This window comes from Hemicordylus capensis, chromosome 6, assembly GCF_027244095.1.
Source record: "Hemicordylus capensis ecotype Gifberg chromosome 6, rHemCap1.1.pri, whole genome shotgun sequence".
Taxonomy (NCBI): Eukaryota; Metazoa; Chordata; class Lepidosauria; order Squamata; family Cordylidae; genus Hemicordylus; species Hemicordylus capensis.
Window position 1 is genome coordinate 31136258 of NC_069662.1, and position 19336 is coordinate 31155593.

General features: G+C 41.3%; 2 protein-coding genes across 2 annotated transcripts; both read left to right on the forward strand.

The window, feature by feature from the left end:
• The first annotated feature begins 2754 nt into the window (after window positions 1-2754).
• On the forward strand, window positions 2755-3753 carry LOC128331164 (olfactory receptor 5F1-like). Its single transcript, XM_053264515.1, has one exon. The coding sequence runs from the start codon at window positions 2755-2757 to the stop codon at window positions 3751-3753; it is 999 nt and encodes a 332-aa protein (XP_053120490.1).
• An 8343-nt stretch (window positions 3754-12096) lies between these two features.
• On the forward strand, window positions 12097-19336 carry LOC128331165 (olfactory receptor 13G1-like). The gene is made up of 2 exons (XM_053264516.1): window positions 12097-12168; window positions 18350-19336. The coding sequence occupies exons 1-2, from the start codon at window positions 12097-12099 to the stop codon at window positions 19334-19336; spliced, it is 1059 nt and encodes a 352-aa protein (XP_053120491.1).

Below are 19336 nucleotides of genomic sequence, written 5' to 3' on the forward strand. Positions count from 1 at the left end.
AGGGGGCCCTACCCACCACCCCAATATGGTGCCCCCTGGGGCTTTATAAGTGGGTCGATTCAATTCAAATCCAGATCAAATCCAATTAGAATCAAATCTGATCAGATTCGATTTGATTGTATTCAGCCTCGAATTGAATCACAAAAATAGATTTGTGCACATCCCTAACAGAATGTCAGTCATTCTGCAGCCTCATATGTGATGAAATTTGTCTTCTCATTCTTTATAAATGACCATGTACATGAATAGCACTATGTAAGCCAACAAAAGGATTAATAATAAGAATGTGAGAGGCCAGTTCAGACAATAGATCTGCTAGCCCCCTCTGATGTCTGAGGGAGGAGCATGGGGCATGCATGTCTTCCTGACCCTAACACCTCCTAATTGCTTCCATCTGAGAACTGTCCAAGAGTAACAGTTCTGGCTCTTAATCAGTTACCGTTGGGCATATTCTACCCCAATATTTGTGGTTAGTTTATTATTCTTAAACACTTTCAATAAATCTTACACAAGAGTATAAAATATTTGTGGCATGATCCAGCCAACGTTAAGCGCTTCTAAGTTCCGTTTATTTCATGGGGAGAGATCAGAATGTGTCTGTCTCTCTCTCATTGAGATCAATTGAATTTTAACATCCTTTGATTATTCTGGATTGTTGCTGAAGTCTCTGATAACTGAGTAGTAAATGAAGAATCTGAAAGTTGGTCAGAAATGGAAAAACTTGAAAGATCCTTTTTCATGCATAGAATGCTTCATCATCACCTTCCTGTGGATGCCTCCAAGGTCTTTGTCCCAGTGGTACTATCCTATCACAAGTTTCTTAACAGGAAGATTTCAAGCGGGTCACTGGGAGTGTTCAGAAAGAGAGTTTGTCTATAATAGGATCAAATCATTCATCCGCAGCTATGAGACTCATCGAAGGCAGTTGGGTTGGTTTTCTCCAGACGTCAGATCCTGATCAGAATACGTATCTTAGTTGTAAGAAACAAAATGTTCAGCAAGGGCAAATGAGAAGTTGGAATGAATGTAAGTATTTCATCCATCTGCCCTATTTCCCTTCTTCCTTACACCTACAAGACGGTGTTACTCTGAATTTCAATTCCTCTAAATTCCAAGGCTTTTCTTAGTGCAGTTAAATGGAAATTAAATTCTTCATTTAAATGCTGCATTTGTATCATTATTGTAGAGCTGAAAATAATTGAATTGTAGAGGGCCATATAATTGTGGAAAGGACGTTCCTAATTTGAAATATCTTTTAAACAAATGTTCTTTCTGAATAAGTGAAACTTTGGGAATGATTTTCACCACATGATCATTTAAAGGTGACAGGGCCTCCTAGTTTTGGTTAAGGATATAAGTTTGTTGGGACAGACAGTGGAACAGATTTGACCCATGGATTACTGATCAATCATCCCTAATTTAGAAGTTAGATTATATCTGCTTTTCGGGGGCATGCTGGTTTCCAACTTCAGTCCAGTCCAGTAAGTTTTTCTTTCTCTCACCTTACCCATATCACCATGCACAGATGCTAAATGAGTTTTGGAAGAGTTATCGAGGGTAGGAACACATGCAAGCCTCTTGTTTTTCAACACTGTGATGGTTGTACTACTGCTTTAGTTTGATCTGCACGCAACATTAAAGAGAAGCCACTCTCTGTGTGGGAGTGAATCCTACATGTCTTGTTCTCCTAACATAATGCCTAACATTGTACTAGGTGCTGTAAAAGCTTTAAAAAATTTAAAAAATTCCAACTCCCTGGCACAATTTCCAGTGTAGCAGCTGTAACTGAAGCGCTTTCTGTGGTCATAAGACAGTGCTGTTGTGAAACTGGTTTGATCAGATTTCAAATTCTAGAAAATATCCATGCTGACATTCACCTCCTAATGGTGAAAAATCAGGGTGAAATTGGGACATTTATTGGAAGCACTTGGCTGTTTTTGAGAAGCAAAAGTACATGTTTGAAATGAATGGGTAAATATGATCACGCTTCCTATATTATTACTAGGACATTTGTTGGAAGCATTTGACTGTTCTTGATAGGCTAAAGTAAGTGTTTGAAATGATTTGCTAAATACCACCCGGTATTCTGTAATATTTTATTTGCTACTGGAGGACATGATTATGATTATTATGATTATGATTATTTACATTTATATCCCGCTCTTCCTCCAAGGAGCCCAGAGCAGTGTACTACATGCTTAAGTTTCTCCTCACAACAACCCTGTGAAGTAGGTTAGGCAGAGAGAGAAGTGACTGGCCCAGAGTCACCCAGCTAGTATCATGGCTGAATGGGGATTTGAACTTGGGTCTCCCGGGTCCTAGTCCAGCACTCTAACCACTACACCACACTGGCTCCATGATGACAACGACTCTGTAATTTGGTTGGAACTCATAGGATTCGACAATAACTGTCTTAATTTTCTGTGATTTCACACACTCATTTTGTAATCTTACAAGTGATTGTTATGGGGAACAGTGACATTTTCATATTTTACCACAGAGAGAGGGGGGCAGGATGAAGAAGGGACAGAGGTGCTCTTACCCCTGCACTTTGGGGCCAAAGTCCAGGGCCTACACACCCCCTGGAGCCTCCCCAATTGTCTTTAGTCTGTCCTGGGTGGGTGGGGTAGTTTGTGCCCTAAAGAACCTACATGTTAAAAATGATGCTTAACTTGCAGCGGGGGGGGGGGGGGGCTCCAGCGGCCTTTAGGTCCAGGCTCTAAAATTACCTAGGTGCACCTCTGAGAAGGGATTATGAAAAGTAACTTGACACAACACAACTTGTTTGTGCAGGTCACCATCAGCGGACTCATGGAAACAAAGAACCAGTCAGCCATCAAGGAATTGATACTGGTTGGTCTGACCAGTGTCGTAGGATTACAGAAAATTCTCTTTGGAGTATTTACATGTATCTATGCAACAGCCATAGTTGCTAACTTCCTCCTCATCTTTACCATTTGCAACTGCAAGAAACTTCACACTCCCATGTACTTCCTGCTCATCAATTTGTCTTTTGTGAATGTGTTATCTATCTCAGTTACAACTCCCAAAATGCTCCAGACTCTTTTGGCCCAGAAAAAGACCATCTCACTTTACGGCTGTGTCACACAGATGTTTTTCTTCATATGGACATTGGCAACAGAAGTTCTACTGCTCTCATTCATGGCCTTTGACCAATATGCTGCTATCTGCCACCCTTTGCAGTACACAATCATCATGAGGAAGGAAGTGTGTATTGGGGTAGCAGCTGCCATATGGGCTGTGGGAATGCTCAGTTCTGGAATTCATGCACAACTAGTTTTTGGGCTGTCCTTCTGTAGTTCCGTCATCAACCATTTCTACTGTGATTATCCCCCACTTTTAAAGCTTTCCTGCTCAGACACCAGCCTGAATGAAACTTTGATTTTTGTGGCAGCTGTGGTCTATGGCATCAGTACCTGTGCATTGACTCTTACATCGTATTGCTTTATCCTGAGAGCTATTTTTAGAATTCATTCCACTGAAGGGAAAAAGAAAGCATTCTCAACATGTTCCTCACATCTCCTTGTAGTCAGTTTTTACTTTTCCTCAGTCATTTACACATACACCAGGCCCGGCTCTGTCTACGCTCAAGACAAAATTGTTGCTCTGCTTTATTCGGTCTTTCCCTCAGTTGTCAATCCAATCATATATTCTCTGAGAAACAAAGAGTTTAAGGAGGCACTCATGATACTTAAAGGAAGAGGTAGGCTGCTCCCAGGGCCACAGCTATAACTCAACAAGTAAGGACAAATGTCCTTCCTCCCAGTTCCTCAGTAAGGACAAATGTCCTTACTGAGGAACTGGGAGGAAGGCACTGGTTGGGTGACAGCTCACCTCTTTCTCTTTACTGTTCTCCTTTTTCTCTTTACTGTTCTTCTTCAGCAAAGCAAGTGTGGGGCCCATCTTTACATTTTGTCCCAGGGCCCACTCCTTGCTATGCTCCTGGCTGCTCTAGAGATTTCCAGAGAGTACTATTTCTAGCACTACTACTGCCATGGATATTTAGATACCACTCTTCAACCAAAGTTCTCAGAGCAGTTTACATTGACAAATGAATAATACATAAATAAGATGGTTCCCCTGTCCCCGATGCACTCACAATGTAAGAAGGAACAAATATGCAGAATCTTTTAGACATTGGCTTACATTCTGTGCACAGTAATACAGGTGGCTCTCGACTTCCAGTGCTGCTGGTGGTGTCTAAATCAATGCCCGGTTAGTGTTGAGCAAGAACAGCTTTGAGTGAATACTTAGTTGCCATGAATGTAGCATCACACAACTGCAATTGTGCCATTTTAAGTATTAGCCCAAGAGAAGGCCAGCAAAATACCACAGGCTTTGTTTAGATGACTGCAGCACTGTGGACAGTTTAGAACTGCATGGTTTACTCTGTGTAGTCACTATTCTTAAAAAATGTACCTGTGACACATAAGCCCTATTCAGGCATTTAATCTGAAACGAGAGCTTGCCAGCTACATATGATCCTGCACTGACACTCTCTGTAGCCAGGGCCTCCCCTCCCCTCCTCACATTCTGTGCTTCTCTGAAGAGGGAAGCACAGAATGGGAGTGGAATTTTCCTAGGCCCTCTTTAATGTTCACCAGTCAGGTTTCTGGAACATGGTGCAAAATTCTCAAGTTTAGTGTTTGTCTCTTCAGATTAGCAGTGAATACAGGGACAGAAAGGGACATGGCCATGGGCAGTCACTATTGGGACATGGCCATGGGCAGCATGCTTAGCCATCACACTCCTATTCCCTTTCTACCCAAAGACAGGCTGAACACCCGAAGGGCTACATTTGGCAAGAGTAAAATGGATGACTTCTTGTACAGTAATAGATTATTCATATTGTACATATTGTATTTGAACATTGAGTAGGGAGCAAAACATGAGCCCTGTTCCGAGGTTGTATCAGCTGTGGATACTGTGCTCCGATACTGATGCTGATGAGTTCTGAAACCCATCCTACCACTCTACATGGTGACAGCATTTGTCTGCAGAAGTAAATCCTAGTCAGAATTGAGATACAGAATCATGTGTGCATGTATAAAATTGACTATTGGATTGTTTTCTTGCAACTGAATTACTTATCAATTCTGCTTTCACTTCTTAAATAGGAACTTCTGGTAAGAACTAACCCATCTACTTTCCTTTCACTATAATGTTATTTGATAATTATTACCATATTCAAACGCATGCACTTTTTGTTGTTAAACACCAAATGCAATATGCAGGGTACAGTGAAACAGTAGTTGCCAGAGCCTGGCTGGTAAGAACAGAGTGCAGCCCACAAACATGGAAGACGACAATGAGATAATGAGGTTATTATAAAACACACCACTAAAATTCCCTATGGGGCACTACAACTGTACTCAAGTTGGCCCAAACTGTCTGAGGCACTGCAAAGTTGTTCAGTGGGGAAACACACACAGCCCCCATCTTGAAATGGGTTCTGGAATTCATTTATAGAATATCTAGGTATAATGGCCACTATAATGTTAACATTTATGCCAAGTTCAGTGCAAATTGGTTCAGCAGTTCACAAGTAAGCCCACTTCTACATCAAAAGTTCATGTGTCCACCATCTTTAATTGGGGTGGATGACATCATCACAAAATATGTCATTGAGGTGTCCCTAAGTGGCACTGCAATTGTACCAAATTTAGTCCAAACCATTCCAAGCAATGATAAGTTGTTAGGGAAACACACACACACACACACACACACACACACACACACACACACACAATTAGTTAGGAAAGTAACTAAAAATTTGCCATTGAAATGTCCCTATGGGGCACTAAAACTGTACTAAATTTAATCCAATATGGTCCAGGTATTTCAAAGGTGTTAGGGGAGGACACACACACAAAGAACATCTTAAAATGGGTTTTGGAATTCATTTATGGGGTATCAAGATTTAATGTCACCTATAATGTTAACATTTATACCAACTTTGGTGCAAATCGGTTTGGCAGTTAAAAAAGTTAGCCCACTTCCACCTCAAAAGATCACTTGCCCACCATCTTGAATTGGGGTGGATGATGACCTCACAAAATACCCTTGAGATGTCCCTATGTGACACTACAATTGTAACAATTTTGGTTCAATTTGGTACAGGCACTGAAAAATTGTTAGGGACAGACAGACAAACAGACACACACACACACACACACACACACACACACAGAGAGAGAGAGAGAGAGAGAGAGAGAGAGAGAGAGAGAGAGAGAGAGCAAGGTGATCTCATAAGATTACTTTCCTGGGAGAAAGTAGGCTAAAAAAGGAAAGCCTTGTGTTGCATCTTTGTAAATAATACTAGGAAGATAGGCACAATGCAGGCAAACACAAATCCATTGAAAAGGATAGTTTGTAAGGACTTCTGTAAAAACTAGATGTTATGTATACTGCACAACCATCAAGGACATAGTCGAAGTTTAAAAATCCTTATGTAGGGATGAGAGAGCACTGAAAATCACCCCTTTCACATCCATTGCCTTGATCAGCAACACGCTGCGTAGAGCTTCAGTCCTTTTCTGTTGCACAGTTCTAAACCAGCACAGATTGTCAGCCATTCTACTATTTCTTATGCTGTGCAGTCTGCTTTCTCATTCTAAGTACCATGTCCATGAATGACACTATGAAAAACAAATAACAGAAATATAACGGTCTGGTTCAGATGATACATCCACCAGCCCTCTTTGATGTGCATCTCTCCCCCCATGCAGTGTGCCATCCTGCCATTTCTCAAGGAGCTTCAGATGACACATAGGAAAAGGCAAGAGTTGCAAAAGAAATCAAACACTTGTATTCACACCTGTGAAGACACTAGGCGTAAAGGCCCGGAATTTAGGATTATAGGAAATGGCCTTGTGAGTCAGATCAATGGTCCATCTAACTCATATTTTCTATGCTGCCAGACAGCTTCTCCAAGGTTAAGAAACCAAAAACAGACCTTCTGGATCAGGCCAAAAGCTATATAGTCCAGCACTGTTTCCAATCATGGCCTAACAGATGCCACTGAGAAGCCCACAGGCAAGAGGTAAGGGTATGCTTTCTCTCCTGATGTTGCTCCCCTGCTGCAGGCAACCCCTTGTGAGCCTTAATCTACATCACATTGCATTATGACATCACAGTTCAGAGCAGTGTCAGTCATGATGCTGTTGTTCGTAGCCAACAATCAAGGCATGTACATGAAGCCCAAGGTGTCCCCCAGGCTGTGTGATTTTGAAGGTTGGAAGTGCCCCCACAACATAGGAGGAATATGCAGCCAGAACTCGCTGATCCATAAAGCATCTGACTGCCTAGGACTCCTCCATATGCTAAATAAGTGTCTAGGGTGCTCACTGATATGGTAACTTGGGCTTCCTCAGACCTGCATTGTACCTGAAATTGTGACCAGGAAATGACCTATCTAACTAGATGGAACAATGTGAGAGGCCAAAAAAGACCCCCATTCCAAGCCAACGTGACGAGGGCCAAAAAATTCCTAGGCAGCTACCCAAAGGGCAACAGGCTTTCTAAAGTTAAAATAAAAATTTAATTTCTAAATTTTATTTAGGGTTTCTAAAGTTAAAATAAAATTTCATGGTGCTGCCCCCATAATGGGGGTTCTCTGCTGAGTCCCTCTTCCCCCTTCTGACCTCTCCCTGTCTTCTAAGAGCCATTCTGACCTGTTTGAGGGCTATTCCGGCCCTTTCTTTAGTGGCTGCAACCACTTTAGTGGCTGCTGCAGATGCACCCTGGCTATTTGCATAGCTGGGTCATGACCCAGGCTACGCAAATGACCAGGGCTCATGTGCTGGGGCTCTAAAATGGCCACCACCATGGAAGAAACATCCCTTAGAAGTTACGAGAAGAAGGAAATGGCAGAGACCTGGACCTGGTGGTGGGTGTTCATAATTTTTTTTTTAAAAAAACAAACTTAAAACCCCCAACCCTGCTTGAACTTGAGCAGAGCCAGAGGGTGAATGTTCGGGGGCACAAAACTGAACATGCCCGGTTGGGTTTGTGTCAGGTTCAGACTAGCACTACAATTGTATCAAATTTAGTCCAAATCATTCCAGGCATTAAGTTCGTTCTCTCTCTCTCTCTCTCTTTCTCTCTCTCTCTCTCTCACACACACACACATACGCACGTACAGACAGAATTTGGGTGGATGATGGCATAACATAATATACCCTCAAGATGTCCCTAAAACTGTGCCAAATTTGGTCTAAATCGGTACAAGCATTGAAAGGTTGTTAGGAACAGACAGATACACACACACAAAGCAAAGTGATCTCATAAGACTACTTTCTATGAGTAAAGTAAGTTCAAAAAGGAAAGCCTTGTGTTGCAACTTTGTAAATAATACTAGGAAGAGAAACACAATTCAGGGAAACACAAACCCAATGAAAAGGGCAGTTTGTAAGGACTTCTGTTTTAAATAAAGAAGGATTATATATTAGGGATGTGCAAATCATTTTGAGGTCAAATTGATTCCACTCAGATCTGGCCAGTTCAAGTAATTTGACCTTGAAATGAATCTGCCCACTCACTGCTGGCCAAATTTGAGCTCAAATCAAATCTACCCAGATTCGACTCAAATGAATTTGAGATTTGAGTGTCCCTTATTCATTCCCCCTGATTCCCAACTTTATTTTTTTTTCTTTTTTTAAAAAAGCCCCCTATGCTCTAGCCATTGTGGAAATGGAGTTATGCAGGAAAATGTTCAGTCACTATTTTTGAAGTGTTTAGACTCTTTGGTGTGTGATGACATTCCCTCGTAATGAATCCCTATATGGATTCATTACACTAAAGAGTCTAAACAATTCAAAAATTCCAAAAAAATGAATGGAGTACCTTACTGCCTTGTGAGTGCAGGGGAATTAGTGGCACCCCATTATTCTTTTTAAATGCAAGCTTGGGATCCAGGTTAGGGTTAGAGTTAGGACTGCTTTGAATCCCCATTATTTCCTATGGCAGAAATATACAAAATCACCCAAAAAGCCCCTTTAAAAATCATTAAAAAATCAACTGAGTGCCCCAATGACTTAAAGTTTGGGTGTTAGGTGGCACCTATGGGGCCCTACCCACCACCCCACTTTGGTCCCACCAATTCACTTTGGTGCCCCTCAGACCTTTAAAAGTGGGTAAAATATATTTTAATCCAAATCCAATCTAATGCAACTCAGATCAAATCTGGTCAGGTTCAAGTCTGCAGATTTGAGTTTGAATTGAAACTGGCTGATTCGATTCAACTTCAAGTCAATTAGCAAAAATTGATTTGTTTACATCCCTATTATATATCCTGCACAGCCCTTAAGGATATCATCTTGGTTTAACCCTTATGTAGGGATGAGAGAGCACTGAAAATCACCTCCCTTCACATGCATTTCCTTGATCAGCAACACGCTGTGTGGATCTGCAGTCCACCAGTGCCGCTCCTGTTACACAGTTCTAAAACTACACAGATTGTCAGCCATTATACCATTTCTTATGCTATGAAATCTCTTATCTCAGTCTAAGTACCATGTCCATGAATGGCACTATGAATAACAAATAATGAAAATATAAGGGTCTGGTTCAGATGACAGATCCACAAACCCTCCTTGATATGCACTGTACCCCCATGCAGTGTGCCATCCTGCTACCCCGCCTAATTTCATCCATCAGAAAACCATCCAGGCATAAGCCCAGCAGTGGCTCTGTGCCCTTCTCAGCCAATTGTGCAGGGATTACTGATGATATGTGTACCAATCCATAATCCAAGGTGTGTGTTTTCCCCGCTTCAGAGCACAGGTCTTTAATTCAGTTAGGCAGGTTCTACCCTAGTATTTGTAGCTAGTGAATTTTCCTTCAGCATTTCAAATGAGACTCTGATTTCCCATCAAGATCAAGAGAATTCAAACATACATTTATGATTCTGCATTGTGGCCTAAATCTGAACTAGCTAAATTTGGAATCTGAAAGTCAGTCAAATACAGAAACAGTACAAAGATTCTGTTTCAGGAGGAAAATGAGTACATCAGCTTCCTGTGAAAGTCTCCAAGGTCTTTCTCCCAGTGGTACTATCCTGAATCACAAATATCTCAAAAACAAGACTTCAAAGCAGGTCACTGGCTGTGTTAAAAAATGAGTGAGGTCATTCACACACTGAGGTCATTCACACAATCAAAAAACAGGTTTGTGAGCTGTGTGTGCTCCCATTTTTTTGAGGAAATTTTTTAAGTTAAGAGGAAACCTGGGTAGCTTTTCCTCCTAACTTGCTTCAACACAATTACTGCTATCCAGGATTTCCTCTTACCTTGCTTCTACAGAACCAAAAATTGGGAGCACAGACTGCTCCCATACCCAGTTGGAACACAGTTTTTGATTGTGTGAATGACCCCTGTGTGTCTATCAAGGATCAAACCAATCAGTAGCAGCTGTCAGATCGATGGAAGGCAGTTGGTAGGCTTGTGCATTTCAGTTTAGACACAAAATGTTTTTGTACACAAATCGAAATAAGAAAATTAAAAATGAATTTTTTTGTAATCGAATAAAAATGACCCTATTTCGGAACCGAAAGTTTTGTTCTTTGGAAAACATTTCAGACCTCCATTTTGTGATCGAGCAAAGTGAACCAATGGGGTACTGGGTTTTGTTGTTTCTGAGGTGTTCTGAGTGTAGATTCTCTGGCAGATATGAGATTTTGAATGACAAACCATGAATCCAGTCTCAACTGCTAACAGAGGATCTACACTCAGAACACCTCAGAAACAACAAAACCCAGTACCCCATGGGTCAGCAACCCATGGGGGTGGTAGGCACCCTTTGTTCAATACACCACCACTCACTCTGGGCCACCCCAGCACCACCCCCAGTGCAGTTATGGGGCTGCTGAAACCTCCATTTTCAATATGAATTAATTTGGATTTGGATTAATTTGGATCTGAACCAAATTTGGGGTGTTTTGGAAGGCTTAATTTTGGACAAAATCTAAATTGGGGGTGTTTTGGATTCCGTCTGAATTGAAACTAAAAAATACAAAATGCGCAACCCTAGCAGTTGGTTTAGTGTTTTTTCCAGATTTCAGATCCTAAACAGAAACAACATTCGTAGTTATTGAGGAACAAAAAGTTAGTATAAAAAAACAAGAAGCTGGAATGAATGTAAGCATTTCCTCAATATGCCCCCTTTCTGTTCCTTCTTATATCTACAAGACAGAGCAACTACTTATTTGAGTTCCTCTAAATGTAAATGTAAAATAGAATTATACACTTAAATAGAAGTTAAATTCTGGATTTTAACCCTTCATTAATGCTGACCATGTTTTAATATTAGAGAGGGGGATTTGGGAAAAGGAAGTTTCCAGTCTGAAATATCTTTTTCTCGAATGACTTTTAAAAACAATTTTTTTGTGCTATGGAATGTGGTAATGACCACAGACTTAATAGTTGCAAGCAGGGTTTAAACAAATGCATCCAGAACAAGTCTATATATGGCTACTAGTTCTGATGGATATAGGCTAGCTCCAGTCTTAGAGGCAGGATGCCTCTGAATACCAGTTGTAGAGGTGCAACAGCAGAAGAGAGGGCATGCCTTTGTCTCCTGCTTCTGAGCTCCCAGGAGGCATCTGGTGGGCCACTGTGGATGGCAGGATGCTGGACTGGATGGGTCTTCAGCCTTTCCCAGCAGGGCTGTTGTTATATTCTTAAGTATCTTTATACATAAACCCCAAACTCTCTCTCTCTCTCTCTCTCTCTCTCTCTCTCTCTCTATATATATATATATATATATTTCTCTTAAGCATACCTGTTGCTAATCCCATGTGTGGCAGCTCTCGCGAGAGTTCACGAGTGAGCTGCCGGCAGGGGAAGAGGAAAGCGGTAGCTCCAGACAAACAAAAAGACAGGCAGGTGGGCGGGCGGGTAGGGAGAAGATGGCAGCGGGTGACTGGAGAAAATAGCAGCAGTGGGGAGTAGGTAGGCAGGGGGAGAGAAAACAATAACAGTGGTGGCCAGCAGGTGGATGGGAGAAAGTGGCAGTGGCGGGGGGGGGGGACTAGAGAGGTGCCCAGCCCAGCTAGTAAATTATTATTGGTGATACCACATGGAAGGTTTTCTAAGGGAACAAAAGGAACTTGGCATGCCTAAAGGATGTGAGATCACCAAGGAGAATCAAGTAAGAGTACTGTACTTCTTAGCCAACTATGCAGTGATCTTTTATGATATGTGAACAGGTCCATAGTCTCTTAGAGCACAGACTGTTCAATTGTAGTGGGATGTTTTACCCAGTATTCAGGCCCATAGCCAGCCTAAATGTCTGGGAAAATAAAAATAAACATGGGGGGCACGTTATATGTCAACAGCCGAAGAGCCAAGGCTGCCCGCTTCCCCCCTTTGCAGAGCACCCACCATGCCATTGTACATTCTGTACATACAGTCTCTCTCTCTTGCATGTCAGGATAAAGATTAAACTAAAGAACTGGAGGAGGGAACCATTTACTGTTTATTGATAGTCATTTTCTAATATCTAAATGCAAATAAAGTGTGTATCTCCTTTTGTCTTGTCTCTGCCAGCAATAGTACCGGGAAGACCCGAGTTCAAATCCCCATTCAGCCATGATACTTGCTGGGTGACTCTGGGCCAGTCACTTCTCTCTCCGACTAACCTACTTCACAGGGTTGTTGTGAGGAGAAACTGAAGTATGTAGTACACCGCTTTGGGCTCCTTGCAGGAAGAGCGGGATAGAAAATGTTATATATATATATATTAAAAAAAACAGCTTTCCTGGCCTTATCAGGGCAATTAGCATACAAATGGTCTTCATGTCTACAGTGAACAAACCTTTCCTTTCTGTTGCCTGAGTGGAATGCTGTAACAGGGACAGAAGGAATTTCTTGCTTTTTATGAAAATGTTCAGCCAAGGAGAAGCACTGAAAACAGATTGGCCCAGGCTGTGGGGGGAAGAAAAGGGGTGCCAGTACACCACATGCCACACCCCCACAGCGTTATTCTTAATTATTTAACTTCCCTTACTTTCAATGAAACTTATGCATGAGTATAAAATATGTTTGGATTGATTCAGCAGTGTGAAATGTTTGTAGGTTCCATTTACTTCAATGAGAGAGTTTTGTAGAGTTATGTATGTATGTATGTATTGGTTTATTTCGGCCCAAGGCCACCATATGTAGAGTTATGTATGTTCCTGTATCTTTGAGATTAATGTTAAAGTATGTTTATGATTCTGGATTGTGACCTAAATCTCTGATGAATGAATGTTGCACCAGGAATCTGAAAGTCAGTTAGAAATGGAAAAAGTGTAAATGTACTAGCTCATTAGTAGAATGAGTAATCATCGCCTTTCTGTTAATGTCTCCAAGGTCTTTCTCCCAGTGGTATCATCTCACCACAATATTATTGAAAAGAAGACGTCAAAGCTGGCTACTGGGTTTGTTCAGAAAACGGACATGTCTACAACAGGATCCAACAAGCCAAAAATTCCAGCAAAAACAAACAAACCAGAATGAATGTAAGTATTCCATCCTTGCCTCTTGACCTTCTCCTTCTTACATCTACCAGACATGGCAATTACCTGTCTGTGTTCTTTTCGTCATACACCTAAACTGAAATTAAACTGCCCAGAGACGTGAGTTATGGCAGTATAGAAACAAGTTAAATAAAAATAAATACATAAAATTAAAATTTTAATTTTAATTCTACATTTGGATCATGATTAAAGGGCTGGACATAATTACTGTTAACCGCCCAGAGATGAAATTTTGGGGCAGTGTGCAAATTTGATAAATTAAATAAATAAATATATAAATAAATTTTAAGATGGGAATTTGGAGAAAGGAAGTTCCTAGTTGGAATATTCTTTCTTAACTTTGTTAACTTGTTACCTTTCTGGTTGATGGCTATCTGCTTGTTGGTTCTGGTCAATGACCATAATAAAGTAATCTGAATTTGACTTTTGGAAGAGGCACTGAGAGCGGAAGGAGATGCACCACCCTACATACATGATGATCTCTGCAGAGAAACACAGCACAACTTATGTTTTAATACTATGGTGGCACTTTTCCCGATTTACTACAGGTAGTTTTTTTAATGCACCACATAACGTGGAGAGAGCCTCACAGTGTGTGAGAGAGGATCCTATTTGTTTTTATTTTTTTCAAGTAATGCTCAATGTTGTGCTAGATGCTGTACAAACCAAAGGGTGGGGTGGGGGGACAAGTCCCTGTCACAGTTCACAGTGCAGCGATTGTAACTGACGCTGCTCTCTGTGGTCGTATATAAGCCAACATATTTGTCAAGACGATTTCAAGCATATTCTTGAAAAGATTGCTTTTTCCAAGGTACAGCTTGAAGTCTTTCTACAAAACCTCATGTTTTCACAGGAGATAGTTTCCAAGAGTGTTTTTACAGAGTGCGCAGGTCACAACCTCCCCCCCCAACCCCCCCCCCCCCCCACCGAACCTTGACAAGCACCATGTCACATTCTGAACAGCCTTCAGCAGCCTTCCAGCCCACGCAGCCCTAGCCTCTTGGCATTGCAGGGTCATTGGCAAAAGGCATTGTTTCAAAGCATGTCTCAAGGTGTAACACTCACAGTCTAACCCTGCAAAGGGTGTTACAAACAGCTCCAACATTTCGGGTATCCAACTTATAGACTTCAGAGTTATCTCTGGCTGGAAGACTCCTTGTAGTGATAAGGCCTTGAGTGCTTCAGCCAAAATGGACAAACGTGCAACCATTTCCTCCTTGTTATGTGAAGGAAATGAATTGCTAGATAAGGAGAACAGCTCAACTCTGAACAAAGGATTTTGCATTTGCAGTTGATACATCTAGTTTTGGTGAAACCATCAAACATAGAACTACTCAATCAAACATGCAATTTTCTTTATATCAGAGGCGCTCTTACCCCTGGACTTGCTGGCCAAAGTCCAGGAACTCCACACCTGCTGGGGACCCCCAAATCATCTTTAGAGAAAGAGGGGGGAGGGGGGAAGAAACATATGGAAAGGGAATATTTTAAGTTGAGTGTTGAAATGTTTCTTCAAATGCATATTTGCATAAATATACCTGTTTTATATTCTTAAGTTCTTGTGAGTTCAGTTGCTGTTTGTGCTCTCAAGACCTCAAGTGTTAAAAATACTGTGTGTGTGTGTGTGAGAGAGAGAGAGAGAGAGAGAGAGAGAGAGAGAGAGAGACAGGCCTGCTCAGCTTAGGTCCCCCCAACTGTTTTTGGACTACAACTCCAATAATGCCAAGCCACAGTGGCCAATAGACAGGGATGCCATGTAAAATGCCAGGTATATTATTATGATTCCTAACCAAGTTTGTCTTTAACTTTCTGTAACTCCCCAAGTTTGTTTTAATAAAGCTTTTAACCCACAATCTCCCTTTCTTGGGATTTCTCCAATATGCCTTGCTTGTTTAAATTTAATACTATGTTAGGACTGCATCTCAGTTTGAGTTAATTTCCCCCACTTAGGCCAAAAACATAGCTGGAGTCTAGCCAATCACTCCCATGCAGTCTTGGTAACAAGATCATGGTGAAATGAGCATGTGATCCACAAACAGTTAATGTTCTACCATAATATATCTGGATCTCTGAAAAGCTGTTGCCTGCTCTCTGTAGTATTACACAGTAAAGGCTCTTCACACCTATCTACAGCATCAGCTGCTCCAGACAAATTTCATTTTATTTTGTTGAGAATGGAATTGTCTGCTTCCAGCCTGCTGAGAACACACAAACACACCAAATATTGCATTTCAAGTCAGTTATCTTGGCTGATAAAACTGTTCTTAGAGAAAGATGCTAAACATAAGAACCTTTCAAAATGAAAGAAAATAATTAGTTGTTCTGTCCAAAGCAATAGTGACATTCACTGGCTGAAGGTGGAAAATCAGGGTTATATATTAGGAAGACTTTTGTTGTTGTTGTTGTTGTTGTTGTTATTGGATCATATATTTGAAGTTATAGGTCACCTGCAGGAAGCATTTGGATGTTCTTGATTAGCAAAAGTAAACATTATAAATTATTTGGTACATACCACTAGTTGATGTTATTGTAGTATATGGTGGACATGATGGATTTGTGGTAATGATCAAAATCACTCAGAATTTGGTCAATGGATTTGTTACTATGAGAGCCCATTTGGGGGCTCTCACGAACACGCCTACACCTAGTTTTGGGGCTGGTAGTTCCCATATGTTGCTGCTCAGATCCCATGGAACTGTGATATCTCCAGTTTTGATTCACATGAGCTAATTCATAGGGCATAGCTCCCAGGTTCAGTTTAACTTCAGGACTGCAGGCGTATCTCCTTGTGCTTGCCTCTTTGATTCCTTCAAGTGAGGAATGCCAGAGTACACATGATTGAATCAGCACTATTGCACCCAGACAAATAAAGACACAAGATATAATTGTGGATTAAAATAGGGCCACAACTTTAGTAATTGAAAATAACAATAAGAGAGAGGATTTGCGCTCCACCCCCACCCCCCCCGCCACACACACACCAAAGGTGTGATCCCAAAGACTCACCGCTTATGTGTGAGTCAACCAGCATCAGGCCTAAGGCCACCTGCTGCCCACCTTAGCCCACCTGATGTGCAGGCACCTGCCTTAGGATATGTCATCCCCAAGCTAGAAAGCCTTAGAGGTTGCTGATTCCATTAGCAGGTTAGAGTAAGCCGTCAACCAGCACTTTCTGTGCCGGAAAGCCTCTATGGACCGGCAATGACTCTTCCTTATGCCAAATGTGTGCCTGAAAGGTGATAACCAGAACTCAGTTACCCAAGAAACCACATTGTACCTGCCTTTGTGACCAAGGGAACCAACCTAACTAATTAACTAGGGCATATAGTGTGAGGTAGGCCAAAAAGACCCCTGGGAAAAGCCAATCTGTTAAGGGTAAAACATTTCTACCTAGCCCCCCAAAAGAGGTGAACAGCAGAAGCCCACTCTATAGCCAGAGATGGGTGGGAGGGGTCACTTCCTGAGAAATCACTGAGTTTGGGGCAGGGTTGGACCAAATAGCTGGGCTGATCATGTATTGTGTCTTTCCAAAGGCCAGATCAAAGAGTCCGCCCCCTAGATATGCCAGGGAGGAGTGGACCATTCTTTTCATCCATCAGCCAAGTATTCTCCCTATGTTGGCACAGAGGATTAGGTCATGTTATCACCTCCTCAGGAAGGTGCAATAAGGTGGCAGGTCATCTCCTAATGATAATGGTTTGTTCAGGGCATGGAAAGCTTTAGTTACTCCCAAATATTATAAAAGATATGAGAGATATACTTTAATGAATCCATTTAGTTTCTCCCTACATAGGTATTTCAGATCTTTCCCAGCCTTTGTTCAATAAGAGACCCACTCCTCACTTTTGAATTGGAAAACCTAAACCTCCATTATTCCCTATGGGAGAAATCTTAGACACATAAACTTCATCAAATCACAAAAGATCAGCCCTTTGCCCAATTTCTTTGAAATAATTCTGGAAGTTTCCTTGCCCCCATTGGGCACTACAACCCACCACACTCTGCTCTGGTCATCCCTTTTCCCTTGATTTGAAGTGATACATTTGCTGGAATCTCCATTATTCCCTATGGGAAAATTCTAAAAGATGTGTAAACTTAAAAAAATCACAAAAAATCAGCCCTTTGCCTAATTCCTTTGAAATTTGGCTGCTAGCTTCCACCCATTGGACACTACCACCACCACCCACTCTTTTTGCCCTGAGACCGTTTTTAAAAATCCAAATAGATTCAGATTCGGAAAATTCGGCTACAAAACAAAACAGGGCTGATTCGGATTCAGAAAATTTGGGTACAAAACAAAATGGGGGTGTTTTGATTTGGATACAAATCGAAACAAGAAAATTCCAAAATGCACACCCCTATTTGTTAGTTTAAATATTATTGCTCATTGACCATTGTTTTCTCTTCCTGTCCCCCCAAAACCCTCCAATAAACCTTCTCTTATTTTTGAACTTTAACTTCTTCATTCAGTTCTTTCCATGACCAAAGTTCTGCACAAATGTATCCTGAAGATGAGACTGCTCCATTTCAAGCTAGCTAATTCCCCCACACAAGCCTAAAATGTTGCTTAGGGTCCCTGCCTATTCCCCGGGAACATATCCATTAGCAGATTCAATATGAACTGTTTGAATTTTCTGAGATTTCACTCAGGTTTAATTTAACCTTAAAACGACTGTTTTAAAGGGCAACAGTAGCATTTCCCAACTTTTGGCAGAGAAAAAGCGAGAGAGAGAGAGAGAGAGGATGGGGGGCGGTGATAAAGAATATTTCCATCTAGAAACAAACTTAATGTAACACAATTTCTCTGTTTAGGTCACAATTGGACACCCTGAAACAAAGAATCAGTCATCCATGATGGAAGTGATACTGGTAGGTCTGACCAGTTTCCCCGGATTACAGAGAATTCTCTTTGGTGCATTCACATGTATCTATGCTACAGCCATAGTTGGTAACTTACTTGTCATCTTCATCATTTGGAAATGCAAGAAACTTCACACTCCGATGTACTTCCTGCTCATCAATTTGTCCTTTGTGAATGTGTTCTCAATCACAATTACAACTCCCAAACTGCTCCAGACTCTTTTGGGACAGAAAAAGACCATCTCATTGTATGGTTGCATCACCCAGATGTTTTTCTTCATATGGACATTGGCGGCAGAAATTCTGCTGCTCTCTTTCATGGCCTTTGATCGATATGCTGCTATCTGCCACCCTTTGCAGTACATAATCATCATGAGAAAGGAAGTGTGCATTGGGGTAGCAGCTGCCATATGGGTTGTAGGAATGATCAATTCGGCAATTCATGCTGGTCTTCTTCTTCGGTTGCCCCTTTGTAGCCCTCCATACATTATCAACCACTTCTACTGTGATTATCCCCCACTTTTAAAGCTCTTCTGCTCAGACACCAGCCTGGATGAGACAATGACTTTTGTAGCAGCTCTGTTCTTTGCGTGCTGTAGCTGTGGGTTGACTGTAATATCATACTGCTTTATCGTGAGAGCTATTTGTAGAATCCGTTCCACTGAAGGAAAAAAGAAAGCATTCTCAACATGTTCTTCTCATCTCATTGTAGTCAGTTTTTTCTTTTCCTCGGTTATTTACACATACACCAGGCCTGCCTCAGTCCACTCTCAGGACAAAATAATTTCTCTCTTTTATTCGGTACTAAACCCAGTTTTTAATCCCATTATATATTCTCTGAAAAATAAAGATTTTAAGGAAGCGCTCATGAAAACTACTGGAAGTGGTAGACTGCTCCAGAGACTTCAGATTAATCTACAGAAACTTCTAGAACACTGA